We start from the raw sequence: 20,527 nt of genomic DNA, 5'->3' as shown, positions 1-20,527 counted from the left end.
GTGTAAATGCGGCCCAATAACCCAATTCCAATTTTTTCCTCTCATGTGGCACAGATCGGATATTTTCCAGTAAACCCGAGTCGTACATCATTGAAAAGGGGACGGAGGCGAATGACGTCAACTAACACGAACTGCGATCAAGAGCTCTCCTCTTTTTCTCCGCCTTACTGACCTTTAAAGATGTGTGGAAAAGTGTGAAAAGCAAAACACTGAATAATCATTTTGTCAGCGTCCATTGCATATCGCGCAGTTTTACTTTCTTTTCCGCACTACACAATTTGCTTTTCTTCCTTAGTATTTTTGTCTTGTTTCTAGTCCAAACATCTAAAAAAATTAAACAAGAAGTATTTACTTGACAAGTAAAAGTAATTGTCTTTTTTTGGGAAAAACAACTCAAAATGAAGAGAGTTTTTGCTTAAAATAAGATAAATAATCTGCCAATGGGGTGAGAAAAATAATCTTAATTCAAACAGAAAACAAGACAATAATTTTCACTTGTCTAGTAAATGTTTCTTAATGTAAGAATTTTTAGATATTTAGACTAGAAACAAGACAAAAATACAAAGTGAGAAAAGCATTTTGCAGTGCGGTTAAGAGCGTCTTGGGCTGTTTCGCCAGCGTATAAACACTGCAAAAAATGCTTTCAATAATCTGCCAATGGGGTAAAATAAATTAATCTTGTTTTGACATTATTTTTCTTACCCCATTTGCAGATTATTTATCTTATTTTAAGCAAAAACTCTCCTAATTTTGAGTTGTTTTCCCAAAACAAGACAATACTTTTTACTTGTCTAGTAAATGTGTCTTAATGTAAGACTTTTTAGCTATTTTGACTAGAAACAAGACAAAAATACTAAGTTAGAAAAGCATTTTTTGCAGTGAATGCAAATATCAGATATAGGTCGCTTTTAAAAGATAATGCAAGAGAGTCGACAAAAAAATCCCATCGGAATTGTGCATCAAGACCTGCGGCCTAAAAGCGTTCTTGGTTTCCCGCTCCTCAGACAGTCCGGTTTGCTCGAGGTATTTGCTCATCCAGAGAGGGGCGTGTTAAGGCAGGTCAGGTGTCATGTGACTGTGACTCAGTATGGTTGGGTCCAATCGTTGGCCGGGCTTTTGGACTTGGACTGGTCCCAGAATAGCGCGTCATTGGGCCTGGGCGGGCTGGGGAACGACCAGGAGCTGTCGTCCAGCGAGCCCATCCGCTGGAGAGCGCTGACCCGAACACCGGGGCTGCCGAGCGGAGCCGGACGCGGGATGGACGGCGGATCCGTCAGGCTGCTCTCCTTCAGGTCCTGTGAGGGCAGCGGCGGTGCGCTGGGGGGGCGAGGCGTGGGCTCGCGGATCCGCTCCATGTCCTCCAGACACTGCACTGGGACAGTTGAAGCAGCTGAAACCCATCGGATTTATTACACATCGCACAAACTCATACAGCTCCTATTTTTGTTGTATTTTATTTTACATATTAATAATGTTTGGATCTGGTTTGATTTCAAGCTTTATGCCCGGGTCAGTCTCACTAAACGTATGAATATCATTTCAACACAGAAAATAAAAAGAAATAAAAATATAATAAATATAATAATAATAATAATAATAATATTATCATCATATATACAACAATACTACTACTACTACTACTAATAATAATATTATATACACATATACATGTTGTTATTATTTTATACATATGTACACACATATAATATATATTCCTATTCATAATATATATTTTATTATATTTTAATTTTCTATCTATCTATCTATCTATCTATCTATCTATCTATCTATCTATCTATCTATCTATCTATCTATCTATCTATCTATCTATCTATCTATCTATCTATCTATCTATCTATCTATCTATCTATCATAATAATTAATCAAGATATGTATGTATAAATATATATGTAGATTTGAAATACAATAGATTTATTTATTCGCTTTTTTACATTAACATTAATTTATTTCCTGATATTACAATATTACGATATTTTCAGTTTTATATATTGTTATATGAAACAATTGTTATATATCGTTATATATATATATATATATATATATATATATATATATATATATATATATATATATATATATATATATATATATATATAAATAACAATATATAAAACTGAAAATATTGTAATATTGTAATATCAGAAAATAAATAAATGTTAATGTAAAAATGCAAATAAATAAATCTGTTATTTTATATATATATCTCAATATATCTTGATTATTTATTAACACACACACACACACACACACACACACACACACACACACACACACACACACACACACACACACACACACACACACACACACACAAACACACACACACACGGTCAAAATTGTTGGTACCCCTGGTAAATATGATCAAAAATGGCTATAAAAAAATTATCTACATTGTTTATCCTTTTGGTCTTTTATTAAAGCAATTCACAAAAATTTCACCTTTTATTTAAGTAAAATGATTGAAAATGGGGGGGGGGGGGGGGAAATCACATTGTGCTGTTCTCTATGAACATTCAGCATTTATTTTATGGTTCTTTTAATAAGTGGTCGTAAAGTGACCCCTTCTGTTCAAAGTTGGGTACTGCACATAATATTGTCCTTATATGATGACATCACAAACGTGAGCCTAGTTTCAGCAGCAGCAGAGAAGAGCATGCGGTCATGGCTTCTATCGCTCCTCAAATTTAAGTTGTTTTGAAGGCACTTTCGGTATGTACATGATGCTACATCATTATTTCTATGCATATTTACTTTAAATTGTTATATAATATGTCAAATGTGGATTTCTTCTTTATTTTGTGAATTGTAAGACCAATTTCTGATATAGTTGATGCTAACTATGTGATGTAAATAGCCTTCATTGTGTTATATGAACATGTAGACGCTTTACATTTACAGTAGAATTCTGTATTTTGTATTTCTACAGTTTTACGTTATTCCTTGGGCAACAGTAAAGCTTGAAAATCAATCCCTGTGTCTGTTGTCTTTGGGAGGCGTTATCTGACTGCATACTCAAGCAAGGCGTTTGAGATAAAGGGCAGAACAGTAAAACGAAAATCTTCGATGACCAACTTCTATGTTCTAACTCCACGGCGGGGAGCAAGCAAGTTCATGAGGTGATCTTCTTTCAACAATGTCAAAGTCAAGCTCCAAATCTGGATCACTGAGGCGAGTATCTAATGCATCATGTTCGTCACGACACTCGAGAGGCTCATCAGCTGTAACCCGAGCCGCTGCAATGGCTAGAGCAGAGGCCGAAGCGGCTAAAGCAGAAGTAGCGTTTGCTAAGAAAGAGAGCGAACTGAAAATACAGAAAGCCCAGCTTGAGGTATCACTAGAGACTTTAAGACTGGAAAAGAGAGCTGCAGCAATACAAGCGAAGGCAGAGGCTTTAGAGACAGCAGCAGAGCAGGAAAGTAGAGGGAATTTGAGTGTAATAGAGCTACCTATAGAAGATTCAACAGAACGCACACAGGCTTACTTATCAAATAAGGCAGATAGTGTCGTGGATTCACAAATGCCAGTAATGGACGGCCCGTTTCATGATAATGGAGGCATAAACATTTCAGAAGTACAACCAACACAGACTACTGAATCGTGCTTGCAGCAGGAGGGTCAGCATAGTTTTTATGCCACACCACCCAAGTCTCAGCCTACCCATGCAGAGGGTAGACAGTACCCTATCATTTCTCAGTCCATGGATGTACGGTTTAAACACCCCGTTCAGCATGAGGCGTTCTTCAGGTCATCCCACGATGTATATCGCCAACATTCTGCAGCATTTCAGAGCTGTGAGGATAGGAGTGTGGACAGGCAGTTGCCGCTCGGCTTTTTTCAGACTCAGTCAGCTTCACCTTTACAAGCTGGGGAAGATAAAGGTAACCAGTATACAAATAATCAAATGTCTGATGTTGTGAAGTTTATCGCAAGACGTGAATTGGTGTCCACCGGCCTTACGCAGTTTAACGATCATCCAGAGACTTTCAGAGCATGGAGGGCGTCTTTCATAAATGCCACTAAAGACCTTAATCTCTCACCTAGTGAGGAGATGGACTTGCTAGTAAAATGGCTGGGATGTGAGTCAGCTGAGCATGCAAAACGAATCAGAGCTGTGCACATTAACCATCCACTACAAGGGCTCAGTCTGATTTGGGAGAGACTTTATGAAACGTATGGCTCGCCAGAAATGGTAGAAAGTGCACTATTCAGGAAATTGGAGAACTTCCCAAAAATATCAAACAGAGAAAGTCAAAGACTGCGGGAGCTAGGAGATTTGCTCATGGAGATTCAGGCAGCTAAGCAGGATGGCGATCTAATGGGTCTTTCCTATCTAGATACTCCACGGGGAGTAAATCCGATAATACAGAAATTGCCGTTCAGCTTACAAGAAAAGTGGCTCACAGTGGGGTCTAAGTACAAAGAGGACTGCAGGGTTTCCTTCCCACCTTTCAAGTTCCTAGTAGACTTTGTATGTCAGCAAGCTAAGATGCGCAATGATCCAAGTTTCTTTCTCACAACTGTACAGGACGAATCTCGCAGACCAAACAAACAGTTAAACAAACCTGTTTTTCCCAGAGCTGTCATCACACACAAGACTCAGGTCTCCTCTGAAAAGTCATCAGCTTTCAGTGAACTCAAAAATAAGGTAAACCCAGCAAAACACTGCTTTCTACACAATAAGCCTCACCCTCTGTCCAGATGCAGAGGATTCAGGATGAAACCTATGGAAGAGAGGAAGTCATTGCTCAAACATCAAGGTATATGCTTCAAATGTTGCAACTCTGTATTACACATGGCAAAAAACTGTGATCAGGATGTTAAGTGTTCAGAATGTGGCAGCATTACCCACATGGCAGCGCTCCATCCAGGCCCAGCACCATGGGTGAAAGAACCGAGATCCCTGACACTGGAGGATCACAATGTGAATGAGGACATACCCATGGAATCCGAGGTTTCCTCAGCTTGTACAGAGGTATGTGGAACCAGTCAACTTCCACGCTCATGCTCCAAGGTATGTCTCGTGAAAGTATTTCCAGGAGGCCACCCAGAGAAAGCGGTCAAAACATATGTGATACTAGACGATCAAAGCAACAGATCGCTTGCAAGATCAGAATTCTTCGATCTGTTTGGCATTACAGAGTGTAACGTAGCCTACACTCTCAAAACATGCGCTGGGACAGTCGAAACAGAAGGCAGGCTAGCACGAGGCTTTCAAGTGGAATCCTTTGACGGAAGCTTAGTTTTACCCTTACCAGTGCTACTTGAGTGTAACGAAATTCCAGACAATCGTTCTGAAATCCCCACTCCAGGAGTGGTCAGTAACCACAGCCATCTAAAACATCTTGCGAGGTACATTCCAGAGCCAGATCATCATGTTCCCATTCTTCTCCTGTTAGGCAGAGATATAATCAGAGTCCACAAAGCCCATAAGCAAGTGAACGGGCCACCAAATGCTCCCTTCGCGCAAAAGTTGGACTTAGGATGGGTAATCATTGGAGACATGTGTCTTGGGAAAGTTCATAAACCTACCTCTGTTCAAACTTACCACACCACCATTATGGAGAATGGTCGGTCTACCTACTTTCATCCTTGTCCTAACAATTACAGTGTTAAGAATAGATTCCAAAGCATGCCCCTCATCAAGGAGGGGACTCAAAGTCTAGCAGAATGGGATGTATTCCAGAGAACAAAAGACGACGAGAAAACAGCTCCGTCTATAGAGGACAGACTCTTTCTGCAGATCATGGACAGAGAAGTCTATAAAGACGAGGAAAATTCCTGGGTTGCCCAACTTCCATTCAAGAAGCCAAGGCAATATCTTCCAAACAATCGCCCACAAGCTGTGGAACGCTTCAATTCCCTTCTACGATCTTTCAGGAGGAAGCCTGAGATGAAGAAAGACTTTGTAGCCTTTATGGAGAAGCTACTCCAAAATGATCATGCAGAAATAGCTCCTTCAGTTGGTACCAATGAACAGCGTTGGTACTTACCGTCTTTTGGTGTATATCATCCAAAAAAGCCATCCCAGATCCGAGTGGTCTTTGACTCAAGCGCTCAATGCAAAGGTGCGTCATTGAACAAGGTTCTCTTGACTGGTCCCGACCTCAACAACAGTCTCCTTGGAGTCCTCATGCGTTTTCGCAAAGAGCCTGTCGCCTTCATGGTAGACATTCAACAAATGTTCCACTGCTTTAAAGTTCGACCTGCAGACAGAAACCACCTCAGATTCCTTTGGTTTCATGAAAATAACCCAGAGGATGAGCTCACAGAATACCGTATGAAGGTGCACGTGTTTGGGAACAGTCCCTCTCCAGCAGTGGCCATTTATTGTCTTCGTCGTGCAGCTCAAGAAGGAGAAGAGGAATTCGGTCAAGACGCCCGACAGTTTGTGGAGCAAGACTTTTATATGGATGATGGATTGAAATCCGTACCCTCCCCAGAGATGGCAATCGACCTGTTAAAAAGGACACAGAACATGCTGGCTGGATCTAATTTGAAGTTGCATAAATTAGCTTCAAACAGCAAGGAAGTGATGAAAGCTTTTCCGTCTGAAGATTATGCAAACTCACTGAAAGAACTGGATTTAGGTGCCAGCTCACTTCCAATGCAACGCAGTCTCGGCTTGCTTTGGAATCTGGACACAGACTGCTTCAACTTCCATGTCCAGAAGGATAAAAGGCCTTACACTAGGCGTGGACTGCTGTCTGTAATAAACAGTTTGTATGACCCACTGGGATTAGTGGCCCCAATCACAGTTCAAGGCAAAGTACTACTGCGGGAACTAACTGAGAATGCTACCGACTGGGATGCACCCTTACCTGTGCACAAACAAGAGGTGTGGGAGGAATGGAGAGATTCCTTGCAAGAACTGCAACATGTACCAGTCCCAAGAAGCTACGGGCCTACATCAGTGTCAGGCGCCAAATTCAAGGAGCTCTGTGTTTTTTCTGATGCTTCTGAGAAAGTAATTGCAGCAGTTGCTTACCTCAAAACCATTGACTCAGATGGTAACTGTCATATGGGGTTTATCACAGGCAAAGCAAGGCTAGCGCCACAACCAGAGCACACTATACCTCGTCTGGAACTCTGTGCGGCTGTCTTGGCTGTGAACATGATGGAAACGATCACTGCGGAGATGGCTGTCAAATTCAATGAGATTACCTTCTACACAGATAGTAGAGTGGTCCTTGGCTATATCTACAATGAGAAACGTAGATTTCATGTCTATGTAAGCAATCGTGTACAGAGAATCCGGAACAGCACCGATCCGGAACAATGGCATTATGTGAGCTCAGAGCATAATCCAGCTGATGTTGCAACCCGACCAGTAGCTCCAACCAAATTGCAGGACACCATCTGGTTCAGTGGACCGGCATTCTTGCAACACCCAAAAAGAGAGACATCCCCTAGAGAACCCTTTGCACTTGTTGATCCTGATCGAGATTCAGAAGTTCGTCCAGAAGTAACAGTGTTGTATACCAGGGTTTCAAAACGTTTTGAACGCTTTTCGGAATGGAGCCGACTGATCAGAGCTGTTGGAAAGCTGATTCACATTGCACGCTCTTATAAGCAGGACCAAAACAACCCCCCTCAGGCATGCAAAGGATGGCACTGTTGCGATCTTCCTCTTAGTGCTGATACAATACTTCAGAGCACAGAAGTCGTCATTCGAGCAGTACAACAGGAAACGTATGCTGACGAGCTGCAGTGCCTCAAACTAAACAAATCACTTCCCAAAACCAGCACACTTCGAAAACTAGATCCCTTCATTGATCAGAGCGGACTGTTGAGGGTCGGAGGTCGTCTGGTTAAAGCGGAACTAGGTTCTGAAGAAAAGAGACCCCTCATTATACCTGGTAGGAACCATGTAGCATTACTTCTAACACGGCACTTTCACGAGCAAACGCATCATCAGGGTCGCCACTTCACAGAGGGAGCGATAAGATCCGCCGGCTACTGGATAATAGGAGTCAAAAGACGGGTGAACAGTCTCATCCATTCCTGCGTTCTATGCCGTAGACTCAGGAGGGGCTGCGAGACTCAAAAGATGGCAGATCTGCCAGCTGACAGGCTCGGCATGGAGCCTCCCTTCACACATGTGGGATTAGATGTGTTTGGGCCCTGGTCAGTATCTGCTCGTAGGACAAGAGGTGGCTATGCAGAAAGCAAAAGATGGGCAGTGCTCTTTACATGTCTAAGTATCAGAGCCATTCATATCGAGGTGATTGAGTCCATGGATACCTCCTGTTTCATTAATGCGTTAAGGAGGTTTCTGGCAATTCGGGGTCCAGTGAAACATATTCGCTCCGACAGAGGGACCAATTTCATTGGAGCCTGTAAGGACTTGCAAATATCTTCCAATGTGGATGAAAAGGCAGTGAAACAATTCCTGTCAGATCACAGCTGCCTATGGACATTCAACCCTCCACATTCGTCGCATATGGGTGGCGTATGGGAAAGGATGATTGGCATTGCTCGCAAGATCTTGGATTCTATGCTTCTTCAGATGACATCCTCTAAACTCACACATGAGGTACTCTCCACCTTCATGGCAGAGGTCACTGCCATTATAAACAATAGACCACTGATACCTGTGTCAACCGATCCAGCAGATCCTTTCATCCTCACACCTGCCACATTACTTACCCAAAAGACTGGTACCAGCTCAGTTCCACCTGGGGACTTCGGAAAGCCTGACCTGTACAAACAACAGTGGCGTACAGTGCAAAGCCTCGCAAATACCTTCTGTGACAGATGGCGTAAACAGTACCTTTCAACCCTTCAGCATCGACGAAAATGGCAACATCAAAAGCCCAACATTTCCAGAGGATGCATAGTTCTGCTCAAGGACTCTCAGTCTAAACGGAATGATTGGCCCCTCGGCATCATAACAGAAACTTACCCCAGCCAAGATGGGCGAGTACGAAAAGTACAAGTGAAAATCATTGGGAAAGATGGACCTAAACTGTTTCCGAGGCCTATCAATGAGATAGTACTCCTCCTTCACGAAGATTCTGAATAGGCTATTCAGGATTAACTCAAGTCAGAAGGTTTGGTATTTCCTGAATACCAGACGGGGAGTGTGCTGTTCTCTATGAACATTCAGCATTTATTTTATGGTTCTTTTAATAAGTGGTCGTAAAGTGACCCCTTCTGTTCAAAGTTGGGTACTGCACATAATATTGTCCTTATATGATGACATCACAAACGTGAGCCTAGTTTCAGCAGCAGCAGAGAAGAGCATGCGGTCATGGCTTCTATCGCTCCTCAAATTTAAGTTGTTTTGAAGGCACTTTCGGTATGTACATGATGCTACATCATTATTTCTATGCATATTTACTTTAAATTGTTATATAATATGTCAAATGTGGATTTCTTCTTTATTTTGTGAATTGTAAGACCAATTTCTGATATAGTTGATGCTAACTATGTGATGTAAATAGCCTTCATTGTGTTATATGAACATGTAGACGCTTTACATTTACAGTAGAATTCTGTATTTTGTATTTCTACAGTTTTACGTTATTCCTTGGGCAACAGTAAAGCTTGAAAATCAATCCCTGTGTCTGTTGTCTTTGGGAGGCGTTATCTGACTGCATACTCAAGCAAGGCGTTTGAGATAAAGGGCAGAACACACATTATGAAATAAATGCTTTTCTCTAAAAACACGTTGGCCACAATTGTTGGCACCCCTAGAATTTTAAATGAGTAAAATATCTCTGAAGTATATTTATATTAATATTTATATTTTTTAGCACACCAGGGTGACAAGGAACATGTAATTGTCCAGCTATGATGTCTTGAGTATGAATATAAGGAGGCATAAAAGCCAAATTCCCTTAATCATTTATCACAATGAGTGAAACCAAAGATTATAGTTCTGATGTGCAGCAAAAGATTGTTGAGCTTCACAAAATAGAAAGCGGCTGTAGGAAAATAGCTAAAGCATTGAAAATCCCCATTTCCACCATCAGGACAATAATTAAGAAGCTCCATTTAACTAAAGATGTTACGAATCGGCCTGAAAGAGGACGTGTGTGTATAGTGTCCTAACGCACGGCGAGGAGAAACGTTTGAGTGCACAAAGACTCTCCAAGGATCACAGATGGAGAATCGCAGAGATTAGTTGAGTCTTGGGGTCAGAAAGCCTACATTTTTTTTCAAACAACCCCTACATCACCACATGTTGTTTGGGAGGGATTCAAGAAAAATCCTCCTCGCTCATCCAGAAACAAACTCCAGCATATTCAGTTGTCAGACATGACTGGAAAGTCAAAAGGGTCCTGGTTCTCTGGTCAGATGAAACTATAAAATAGATTTTGGCAGCAAATCTACCAGATGGGTTTGGTGCAAACAGGGATAAAAAGTACCCCATGCCCACGGCTAAAAATACCACTGGATCTTTAATGTTGTGGGCCTATTTTTTTGCTGGAGGTCCTGGACATCTTGTTCAGATATATGGTATTATGGACTCTAGCAAATACCAAAAGATAAAAAAATCAAAACCTGATGGATTCTGCTAGAAATCTTATAACAGGCCGTAACTGGTTCTCCTATCAGGACAATAATCCAAAACAAACATCAAAATCAACACACACGTGTCACTGAGCACAAAATGAAGCTATGACTATCCCAGTTTCCTGACCCAAACCCTATAGAAGTGTGGCTGAACTGAAGAGAAGAAGCACCAGCATAGAGCTGGGAATCTGACGGATATGGAGAGAGTCAGTATGGAGGAACAGTCTCTGATCTCCAAACTCATCAGGCATTACAGAAGAAGACTCAGAACTGTTATCTTGGGAAAAGGAGGTTGCAAAAAGAATTTACTAAATGGGGAACCAACAATTGTGGCCAACGTGTTTATTTCATAATGTGATTTACCCCCCATTTCCAATTCTTTTACTTTAATGAAAGGTTAGATTTTTGTGAAATTTGTAATTAAAGATCAAAAGGATAAACAATGCAGATTTATTTTTACAGCCATATTTGATCATATTTACCAGGGGTACCAACAATTTTGACCATGACTGTATATATATATATATATATATACATATATATATATATATATATATATATATATATATATATATATATATATATATATATATACACACACATACATATACATACAGTGTTGGCTAGGCAACGTGGGGGAGAGGACGCTGGCGTTGTCTGTTCGCCGCTTCTCCACCCACAACAAATCATGTTAATGTACTATTAGATTTACATTTTATTTTATTTCCTTATGTTTGTGACTAGTCTAACAGTCAGAGCTACAATTGGGACTGTTGCTGATTGCTGGCAGCCACTGAGAGGTCGTTGTTCGTCGTTTCGCCGTTTTCAACCGCTTCTCTAATGTTTACGTTTGAATTGCTGCGGTTGGTTTCTGGTTTGGAGGACATTTGATGTTTCTCGCTGCGGGTGCTCACTGGTGGTCTCCCTTGGGCTTAAGCTGCATGGTGGCTGAAGTTTGCACCGGGCTAGCGTCATCCGGGCTCTCGTCGTCGGCGTCCGGCATGATGTTGGGATGTTCTGCTTCTCGGCTGCGCCGCTGTTCCGTCCTGCATTGCGACCGTGGAGCGACATCTGCGCCGGCCCCGGTGTGTCCACAGAAGTGCCCGGAGGAATGTTCTGCCTCCTGCATGGTGCTGCAGCGATCCCCATCGTTTGAATCATCATGAAGAAGACCCATCATCTGGTCTTCAGCTGTCGTGCCTCGGCGATGTCATCGGGACACTGCCGCTGGGAGAAATCTGAAACATGGAGTGGACCACAGTGTGCTGTGGAGCTAACAGAGACTTCCACCATCAGCTGTTTTCTGTTCACCATCAGCTCTGTTTCTGTTCACCATCAGCTCTGTTTCTGTTCACCATCAGCTCTGTTTCTGTTCTCCATCAGCTCTGTTTTCTGTTCACCATCAGCTCTGTCTCTGTCCACCATCAGCTCTGTTTCTGTTCACCATCAGCTCTGTTTCTGTTCTGTTTTCTGTGTTGGTTGATTGTTTGTAGTATTCTATATTTTTACTTGTTATTCATTTTTTGTTGTTATCCCCCCCCCCACCCCCCTTGTTGCACTTTGAGATTCTTCGGAATGAAAAGTGCATTATAAATAAAATCTATTATTATTATTATTATTATATATATATATGGAAACAAAACAATGGAAATAAAATTCCCTCTTTTTTATTCTGGGATGAAATGATGTTCAAGTGTTTATTGAGACTCACCTGGACATAAAGTTTGAAATCAAACCAGATCACCACAGAGTCCGAACACTATTTTTACCCGCACAGATGGCATTGAGCTCGTAACATAAATAACCCATGCATTAGCGTACGGCCGCGCCTCAGGGGACGCGTTTCCTTCAGCTCACTAGGTTTCTGTTTTCTCCCCGTTTCTCATCTAAAGAAACAATGAGGGGCTCATTTGAAAACTGATTATGTTGCTGATCTCTCAGAGGAATATATGGGGTATATCTTAAAGAAAAAAAGACATATTTTCTTACACGCTGCCGCCCGCCTCTCGCAGATTCGCTGAAGTAAACATGGAGCTCTTCCTCATTTTTAACACTCATTCTAATTTGCACCTTTTGCTTTTCCTCTGCAACACACAGGGAATACTAACAAACCCAAAGCAACGATAACCCAAAAACAACACGCAGTTCATATTCACACGTTGTCAAATAATATAAAGGACTGATGATTTACAGCTGACCTGATGTGACTATCATAGAAACATTTAAATCTGCACAAGCTGAGAATCTGAATCTACACGTTCAGCTGGGATATGATCTCATTTAACTAGATATATATAATTAATACAGACAGGTAATAGAAATTATTATCTAATGCCCACATTCACACTTACTCAAAGTGTAAAACATTTCTGTTTAATATCTTATTATTGTTTTAAAAGCACTGTAGTGTACGCCTGTAAATCATCCTGGCATTTTATGATGTATATATCATGCATTTACTCTCAAATAACTATTTATTTATAGGTCCAGTATAACAATCCATTTTCACTAAAATATTGTAATACTTTCATGAACATTTGAATGACTGAATTGCTGAATCAGATTTCTAAACTTATTCATTTTAACAGTTTGAACTGATTCCTAAAAATTAGATGCTTTGAAACAACCTGTGTTAAGCGTGGTAGAAATAAAGCTATTTCTGTCTGTTATTGTTTATATCTGTTACGTAAGGTCAAGGGTTTGATTCACAAACTTAAAAAACAAATGTATAGTTTGACTGGTATGGAAGTCACTTTGTATAAAAGCGTCCGCCAAATGCATTAATGTAAACGTAAATAGTCACATCAGGAAACTGTGGGTATGATGGATAATTGTTTTACATATTCTGAAAATATATTTTAAAAAAAATGCGAGATGTTAACTCGTTATTACAAAAAAAGTCTAAATTAGATGTAAACTTGCTATTACTAAAAATGTCTAAATTGAGATCCAAACTATTGTGACAAAAGTCTGAATTGCAAGATATAAACTAACATTACAAAAAAAGTCTAAATTCTGAGATGTAATCTCGTAAAAATTACAATTACTAGATAAAAAGTCAAAATTTCGAGATGTAAACTAACTATTATGAAAGTCTGAATTGTGAAATGTAAACTTGCTATTATAAAAAAGTAAAAATTACTAGATGTAAACAAACTATCACGAAAAGTCTAAATTTCGAGATGTAAACTATTATGAAAAAAGTCTGAATTGCGAGATATAAACTATCATTACGAAAAAAGTTAACAATTTGAGATGTAAACTTCCTATTACAAAAAAGTTAAAATTACTAGATGTAAACTCACTATTGTAAAAAAAAGGCTAAATTCCGAGATGTTAACTATTATAAAAGTCTGAATTGCGACATAAAACTTGCTATTACAAAAAGTACAAAATCCTTGATATAAACTCGCCATTACAAAAAAGTCTGAATTGCGAGATGTAAACTTGCTATTACGAAAAATGTCTAAATTGCCTATTATGAAAAAATTCTACATTTTCAGATGTAAACTGACTAATATGAAAAAAGTTTAAATTCCGAGATGTAAACTCGCTATTATGAAAAAAGTAAAAATTTTGAGATGTAAATTAATCATCATTAAAGTCTAAATTGTGAAATGAAAACTTGCTGTTACAAAAATAAAAATTACAGGATGTAAACTTTTTTTTTAAAAAAGTCTACATTCCGAGATGTAAATTAGCTATTACAAAAAAGTCTACATTTTCTGAGATGTAAACTATTAAGAAAAAAAGTCAAAATTTCGAGATAGAAATGAATTATTATGCATTTCTGAATTGCGAGATGTAAACTTGCTATTACAAAAAAGCAACAATTACGAGATTACGAGCTATTAAGAAAAAGTCTGAAATGTGAGATTTAAACTATTATGAAAAAAGTCTAGATTTTGAGATGTAAACTACTAAGAAAAATCTGAATTGTGAGATATAAACTAACATTACGAAAAAAATCTACATTTCGAAATGTAAACGAACTATTATAAAAGTCTGAATTACGAGATGTAAACTCACTATTATGAAAAAAGTCAAAATTACTAGATGTAAATTTACTATTACAAAAAGTTTTTTTGCGAGATATAAACTCATTGTTACAGAAAAAGCCTCAATTTGGAGATGTAAACTATTATGAAAAAAGTCTAAATTCCGAGATGTAAACTCGCTATTACGAAAAAAGTCTGAATAGTATAATGTAAACTCGCTTTTGCAAAAAAAGTCTAAATTGGTAGATGTAAACTCATTATTACGAAGAAAAGTCTAAATTGGTAGATGTAAACTCATTATTACGAAGAAAAGTCTAAATTGCGAGATGTAAACCCGTTATTACGAAGAAAAGTCTAAATTGCGAGATGTAAACCCGTTATTACGAAGAAAAGCCTAAATTGCGAGATGTAAACCCGTTATTACGAAGAAAAGTCTAAATTGCGAGATGTAAACCCGTTATTACGAAGAAAAGCCTAAATTGCGAGATGTAAACTCGTTATTACAAAGAACAGTCTAAATTAAGAGATGTAAACTTGTTATTACGAAGAAAAGTCTAAATTGTGAAATGCAAACTATTACAAATTGAATTGTGAGATAATTCTGAGAAATGTAAACAATTGCAAGACGTAAACAGAATATGGAAAATAAAGTAAAAATTCTGAGATGCAAACTCGCTATTACAATAATAGCTCGCTATAAAAATTGTTATTCGTTATAAAGAAAAAAGTCTGAATTACAAGATGTAAACTCTGAGGGAAAAAAGTTAAAATTGTGAGATGCAGTCATAAGTTTATACTTGCAATTGAGAGGTAAAAACTTGCAATGACTCATTTAAATTTTTTATTTCCATGGTAGAAAATAGCTTTCATAAAGGACACAATGAAAGAGTATGGCGATTTATAAAAAAAAAACCTACAAAAAATAAAATCTAATGAAAATAAAATAAGTGTTGGACATGACAACTGTGAGGGGGGTGAATTTTTTTATAACTCATTCGTTTACGTTATATAAAGCCTTAAAGTTCTGCATAATTAAGGGCGTGGTTACAGGCGGATAGCCATTTATCCGCCGTCTATAGTCATTGCGTCACCTAAGCTCCGCCCACATCCCGCCTTTTTGCCCATCTTCTGTTATCCGAGAGTGACACGCAATGACTCGCTCACAAGATGGCGACGCCCAGCTCGTCTCTACTTTACGACTTCAGAACGGCTCTTCAGAATCCTATGGGTGACGTCACGGACACTACGTCTATATTTTTTTACAGTCTATGGCTCCAATGCACTGTCAGACTCACCTCTTCTGAGAATGTGCGGCACTGGCCTCTCTCTCAGCTTTCTCATCAGATCTGACTGCGATCGGACGGCTGAGTGCAAACGTGACACTTCACTGAGGACGTCCTGATATGACTGTACGATGGCCATCGTCCTAAATACAAACACACACCGGCATATGCATCACACACCATCATCGTTTGATCAAAAATGTCCTTTATTTTTAAAGGGTTAGTTCACCCAAAAATTTAATTTATGTCATTATTTACTCACTCTAATGTTGCTCCACACCTGTAAGACCACCGTTCATCTTCACACACAGTTTAAGATATTTTATATTTAGTCCGAGAGCGTATGCAAGTGTATGCACACTATACTGTCCATGTCCAGAAAGGGAATAAAAACATCATCACAGTAGTCCATATGAGACATCAGTGGGTTAATTAGAGTCTCTTGAAGCATCCAAAATACATTTGGGTCCAAAAATAACAAAAACTACGACTTTATTCAGCATTGGCTTCTCTTCTGGGTTTGTTTTCAATCCTCAAATAAAGATTTGAACGGTTACGAATCGAATCATGAATCAATATGCTGATTCATAACCGTTCAAATATTTGTTTGAGGACTGAAAATATGGACTACTACATATGGACTACTTTGATGATGTTTTTATTACCTTTCTGGACATGGACAGTATAGTGTGCATACACTTTCATTGAAGAAACAGAAAAGCTCTTGGACTAAATATAAAATATCTTAAACTGTGTGTGAAGATGAACGGAGGTCTTACGGGTGTGGAACGACATTAGGGTGAGGAGTTAATGACAGACATTTCATTTTTGGGTGAACTAACCCTATAAATTGCATGCGGGAAGTTTCAAAGAGGATGAGACGAAAACTTCCTGAGAGATTTACTGTGCAAAACTAAGACATAATATCAAAACTATCTACTAACTAGCAGGCAATTATGACCCGTCCATACTGGCTACATATAAAATATTTGAGCACAGGAGAAATGTGTCTTCATTATAAAAACAGAAGTTTTAATATTTCCTGATTTCCATAACAATGAAAACCTGCCGCTTGATTTACATTTGTGAAACTGTAACCTGTTCAATTATGTGACTGGTAAATGTACTGTCATTGATCCATCTTACAACTGATACAATGTCGCACTCTAGTGGACGCCTGCAGCACTGCCCATACATACACACACACACACACACACATATATATATATAAATAGCTTTTCAATCATAAATACCTGAAGTCTGTCATTGCTTCATGGGACTGATCATTATGAACTACACAGTTTTCAGAGGAATCCTGTGACGAGAAGAACATCATGAATAATACGCATGGACTACATATACATAAATATATATATACAGTCTTGTTCAAAATAATAGCAGTACAATGTGACTAACCAGAATAATCAAGGTTTTTAGTATATTTTTTATTGCTACGTGGCAAACAAGTTACCAGTAGGTTCAGTAGATTCTCAGAAAACAAACGAGACCCAGCATTCATGATATGCACGCTCTTAAGGCTGTGCAATTGGGCAATTAGTTGAAAGGGGTGTGTTCAAAAAAATAGCAGTGTCTACCTTTGACTGTACAAACTCAAAACTATTTTGTACAAACATTTTTTTTTTTCTTTCTGGGATTTAGCAATCCTGTGAATCACTAAACTAATATTTAGTTGTATGACCACAGTTTTTTAAAACTGCTTGACATCTGTGTGGCATGGAGTCAACCAACTTGTGGCACCTCTCAGCTGTTATTCCACTCCATGATTCTTTAACAACATTCCACAATTCATTCACATTTCTTGGTTTTGCTTCAGAAACAGCATTTTTGATATCACCCCACAAGTTCTCAATTGGATTAAGGTCTGGAGATTGGGCTGGCCACTCCATAACATTAATTTTGTTGGTTTGGAACCAAGACTTTGCCCGTTTACTAGTGTGTTTTGGGTCATTGTCTTGTTGAAACAACCGCTTCAAGGGCATGTCCTCTTCAGCATAGGGCAACATGACCTCTTCAAGTATTTTAACATATGCAAACTGATCCATGATCCCTGGTATGCGATAAATAGGCCCAACACCATAGTAGGAGAAACATGCCCATATCATGATGCTTGCACCTCCATGCTTCACTGTCTTCACTGTGTACTGTGGCTTGAATTCAGAGTTTGGGGGTCGTCTCACAAACTGCCTGTGGCCCTTGGACCCAAAAAGAACAATTTTACTCTCATCAGTCCACAAAATGTTCCTCCATTTCTCTTTAGGCCAGTTGATGTGTTCTTTGGCAAATTGTAACCTCTTCTGCACATGCCTTTTTTTTAACAGAGGGACTTTGCGGGGGATTCTTGAAAATAGATTAGCTTCACACAGACGTCTTCTAACTGTCACAGTACTTACAGGTAACTCCAGACTGTCTTTGATCATCCTGGAGGTGATCATTGGCTGAGCCTTTGCCATTCTGGTTATTCTTCTATCCATTTTGATGGTTGTCTTCCGTTTTCTTCCACGTCTCTCTGGTTTTGCTCTCCATTTTAAGGCATTGGAGATCATTTTAGCTGAACAGCCTATCATTTTTTGCACCTCTTTATAGGTTTTCCCCTCTCTAATCAACTTTTTAATCAAAGTACGCTGTTCTTCTGAACACTGTCTTGAACGACCCATTTTCCTCAGCTTTCAAATGCATGTTCAACAAGTGTTGGCTTCATCCTTAAATAGGGGCCACCTGATTCACACCTGTTTCTTCACAAAAGTGATGACCTCAGTGATTGAATGCCACACTGCTATTTTTTTGAACACACCCCTTTCAACTAATTCCACTAATTGCCCAATTGCACAGCCTTAAGAGCGTGCATATCATGAATGCTGGGTCTTGTTTGTTTTCTGAGAATCTACTGAACCTACTGGTAACTTGTTTGCCACGTAGCAATAAAAAATATACTAAAAACCTTGATTATTCTGGTTAGTCACATTGTACTGCTATTATTTTGAACAAGACTGTATATATATATATATATATATATATACACACACCGACCAGGCACGACATTATGACAAAGTGTAGGAGAAGTGAATAACACTGATGATCTCTTCATCTCCTGTTAGTGGGTGGGATATATTAGGCAGCAAGTGAACATTTTGTCCTCAGAGTTGATGTGTTAGAAGCAGGAGAAATGGGCAAGCGTAAGGATTTGAGCGAGTTTGACAAGGGCCAGATTGTGACGGCTAGATGACTGGGTCAGAGCATCTCCAAAACTGCAGCTCTTGTGGGCTGTTCCCGGTCTGCAGTGGTCAGTATCTATCAAAAGTGCTCCAAGGAAGGAACAGTGGAGAACCGGCCACAGGGTCATGGGCGGCCAAGGCTCATTGATGCACGTGGGGAGCGAAGGCTGGCCCGTGTGGTCCGATCAAACAGACAAGTACGTGAGTGGAGTGACGTGATTTTGAATGCACTGCAAAAAATGGGGTAAACAAAATAATCTTGTTTTCTGTTTGAATTAAGATTATTTTTCTCACCCCATTGGAAGATTATTTTGCTTATTTTAAGCAAAAACTCTCTTCATTTTGAGTTATTTTCCACCAAGACGAGACAATTTTTTTTGCTTATGTAGTAAATGCTGAATAATTTAAGCATTTTTAGATATTTGGACTTAAAACAGGACAAAAATACTAATTAATAAAAGCATTTTTGCAGTGTGGAGTGAGGAGCAGGTTTTTTAAAAGTCGTAGCGTTGTGGTTTATCATGCGCTCCACTACCGCTCCATCACGAGTTCAATTTATGGCAACAGCCCATAATATAACAGTATTTGTAGCCAGAACTCACACATTAAACACATTTAACTTGCTCAATTCAGACCGATCACTCAAATCAGAAAGATTGTACAGGATGATGACGGCAATGGACATGAGCGGGATGTTATAGTTCAAGTAATTTTTTTGTACCTTCTACATACTGAATATGATCGGGTGAAAGCACATTTTAAACACGCAGCACTTATTCGCACATGCAATCGCTCTCTTTAATGCATTCAAACAAATGTGATCTTATAGTGCTTATCTGCGTACAGTTATCTGCATCGGATTTTAAATGAGCAGAAATCTGTAATGGGACCCGTAGATAAAACAACCGATGAAAACATACTATTTTCATCTTTCCAAACAACATTTGCACTGCAAAAGCAGCAATGAAGTTTAACTTTCAATGCTGATAAAGCCTAATGAGCTTGTGGTAGGAATTTTTATTGTTGCAATAAACCATGTTGAAACCATCTATTGTTTGTTTTTTTTTGATGCATTTTATAAACTAAACTTTTGTGATTTTGCAGAGCTTACTTAAATACTTTAGCCACAAATTTCCTCGGAGTGAAGATGGAGCAGTGTTTCTGATATCAGTGAGCAAGGAGTGATTACATTGCAGATGCTTTTATCCAAAGCGACTTACAACTGCATTTTAAAGTATACATTTTACAATATTGTAAGTTCTTGCTTTCCCTGGGAATCGAACCCATGACTCTGGCGTTGCTAGCGCCACGCTCTACTGTTTGAGCTACAGGAAAGCCTGTTTGAACACATGGCCCCAGGATGCACTATGGGAAGAAGGCGAGCCGGCGGAGGCAGTGTGATGCTTTGGCCAATGTTCTGCTGGGAAACCTTGGGTCCTCCATCCATGTGGATATTACTTTGACACGCTCCACC

At 39.2% G+C, this 20,527-nt stretch overlaps 2 protein-coding genes across 4 annotated transcripts in view; one reads left to right on the top strand and one right to left on the bottom strand.

The window, feature by feature from the left end:
• Positions 1-280: 280 nt before the first annotated feature.
• azi2 (5-azacytidine induced 2) overlaps positions 281-20,527 on the bottom strand; it is a 35,146-nt gene continuing 14,899 nt past the window's right edge. The window contains exons 6-8 of one of the 2 annotated variants that reach the window (XM_067447782.1): positions 17,074-17,135; positions 15,833-15,963; positions 281-1,372 (exon numbers count right to left, since the gene is read on the bottom strand). In XM_067447782.1, the coding sequence (XP_067303883.1) occupies positions 1,083-1,372; positions 15,833-15,963; positions 17,074-17,135 (483 nt within the window). In that variant the 3' untranslated portion in view covers positions 281-1,082. Of the gene's footprint in view, positions 1,391-15,832; positions 15,964-17,073; positions 17,136-20,527 lie in introns of both variants that reach the window. The other variant, XM_067447781.1, reaches the window with a different exon arrangement.
• LOC137082533 (uncharacterized) lies at positions 2,520-9,647 on the top strand. 2 transcript variants are annotated; one of them, XR_010906354.1, is made up of 2 exons: positions 2,520-9,319; positions 9,537-9,632. XR_010906354.1 is itself a non-coding variant. In XM_067447775.1 (2 exons), exon 2 carries the CDS (start codon positions 3,155-3,157, stop codon positions 9,041-9,043), a length of 5,889 nt encoding a protein of 1,962 aa, XP_067303876.1. In that variant the 5' UTR covers positions 2,520-2,730; positions 2,948-3,154; the 3' UTR covers positions 9,044-9,647. The 2 variants fall into 2 exon arrangements, 1 of the variants encoding a protein (XP_067303876.1); XM_067447775.1 differs by having other exon boundaries at positions 2,520-2,730; positions 2,948-9,647.

Source organism: Pseudorasbora parva, chromosome 7, assembly GCF_024679245.1.
Source record: "Pseudorasbora parva isolate DD20220531a chromosome 7, ASM2467924v1, whole genome shotgun sequence".
Taxonomy (NCBI): Eukaryota; Metazoa; Chordata; class Actinopteri; order Cypriniformes; family Gobionidae; genus Pseudorasbora; species Pseudorasbora parva.
Note: the sequence above shows the minus strand (reverse complement) of the source record. Positions and strands in the feature narration are given on the sequence as shown.

Bases quoted from the DNA above. Each gene is read 5' to 3' on its own strand.
- LOC137082533 (XM_067447775.1), top strand. From the start codon at position 3,155: ATGTCAAAGTCAAGCTCCAAATCTGGATCACTGAGGCGAGTATCTAAT.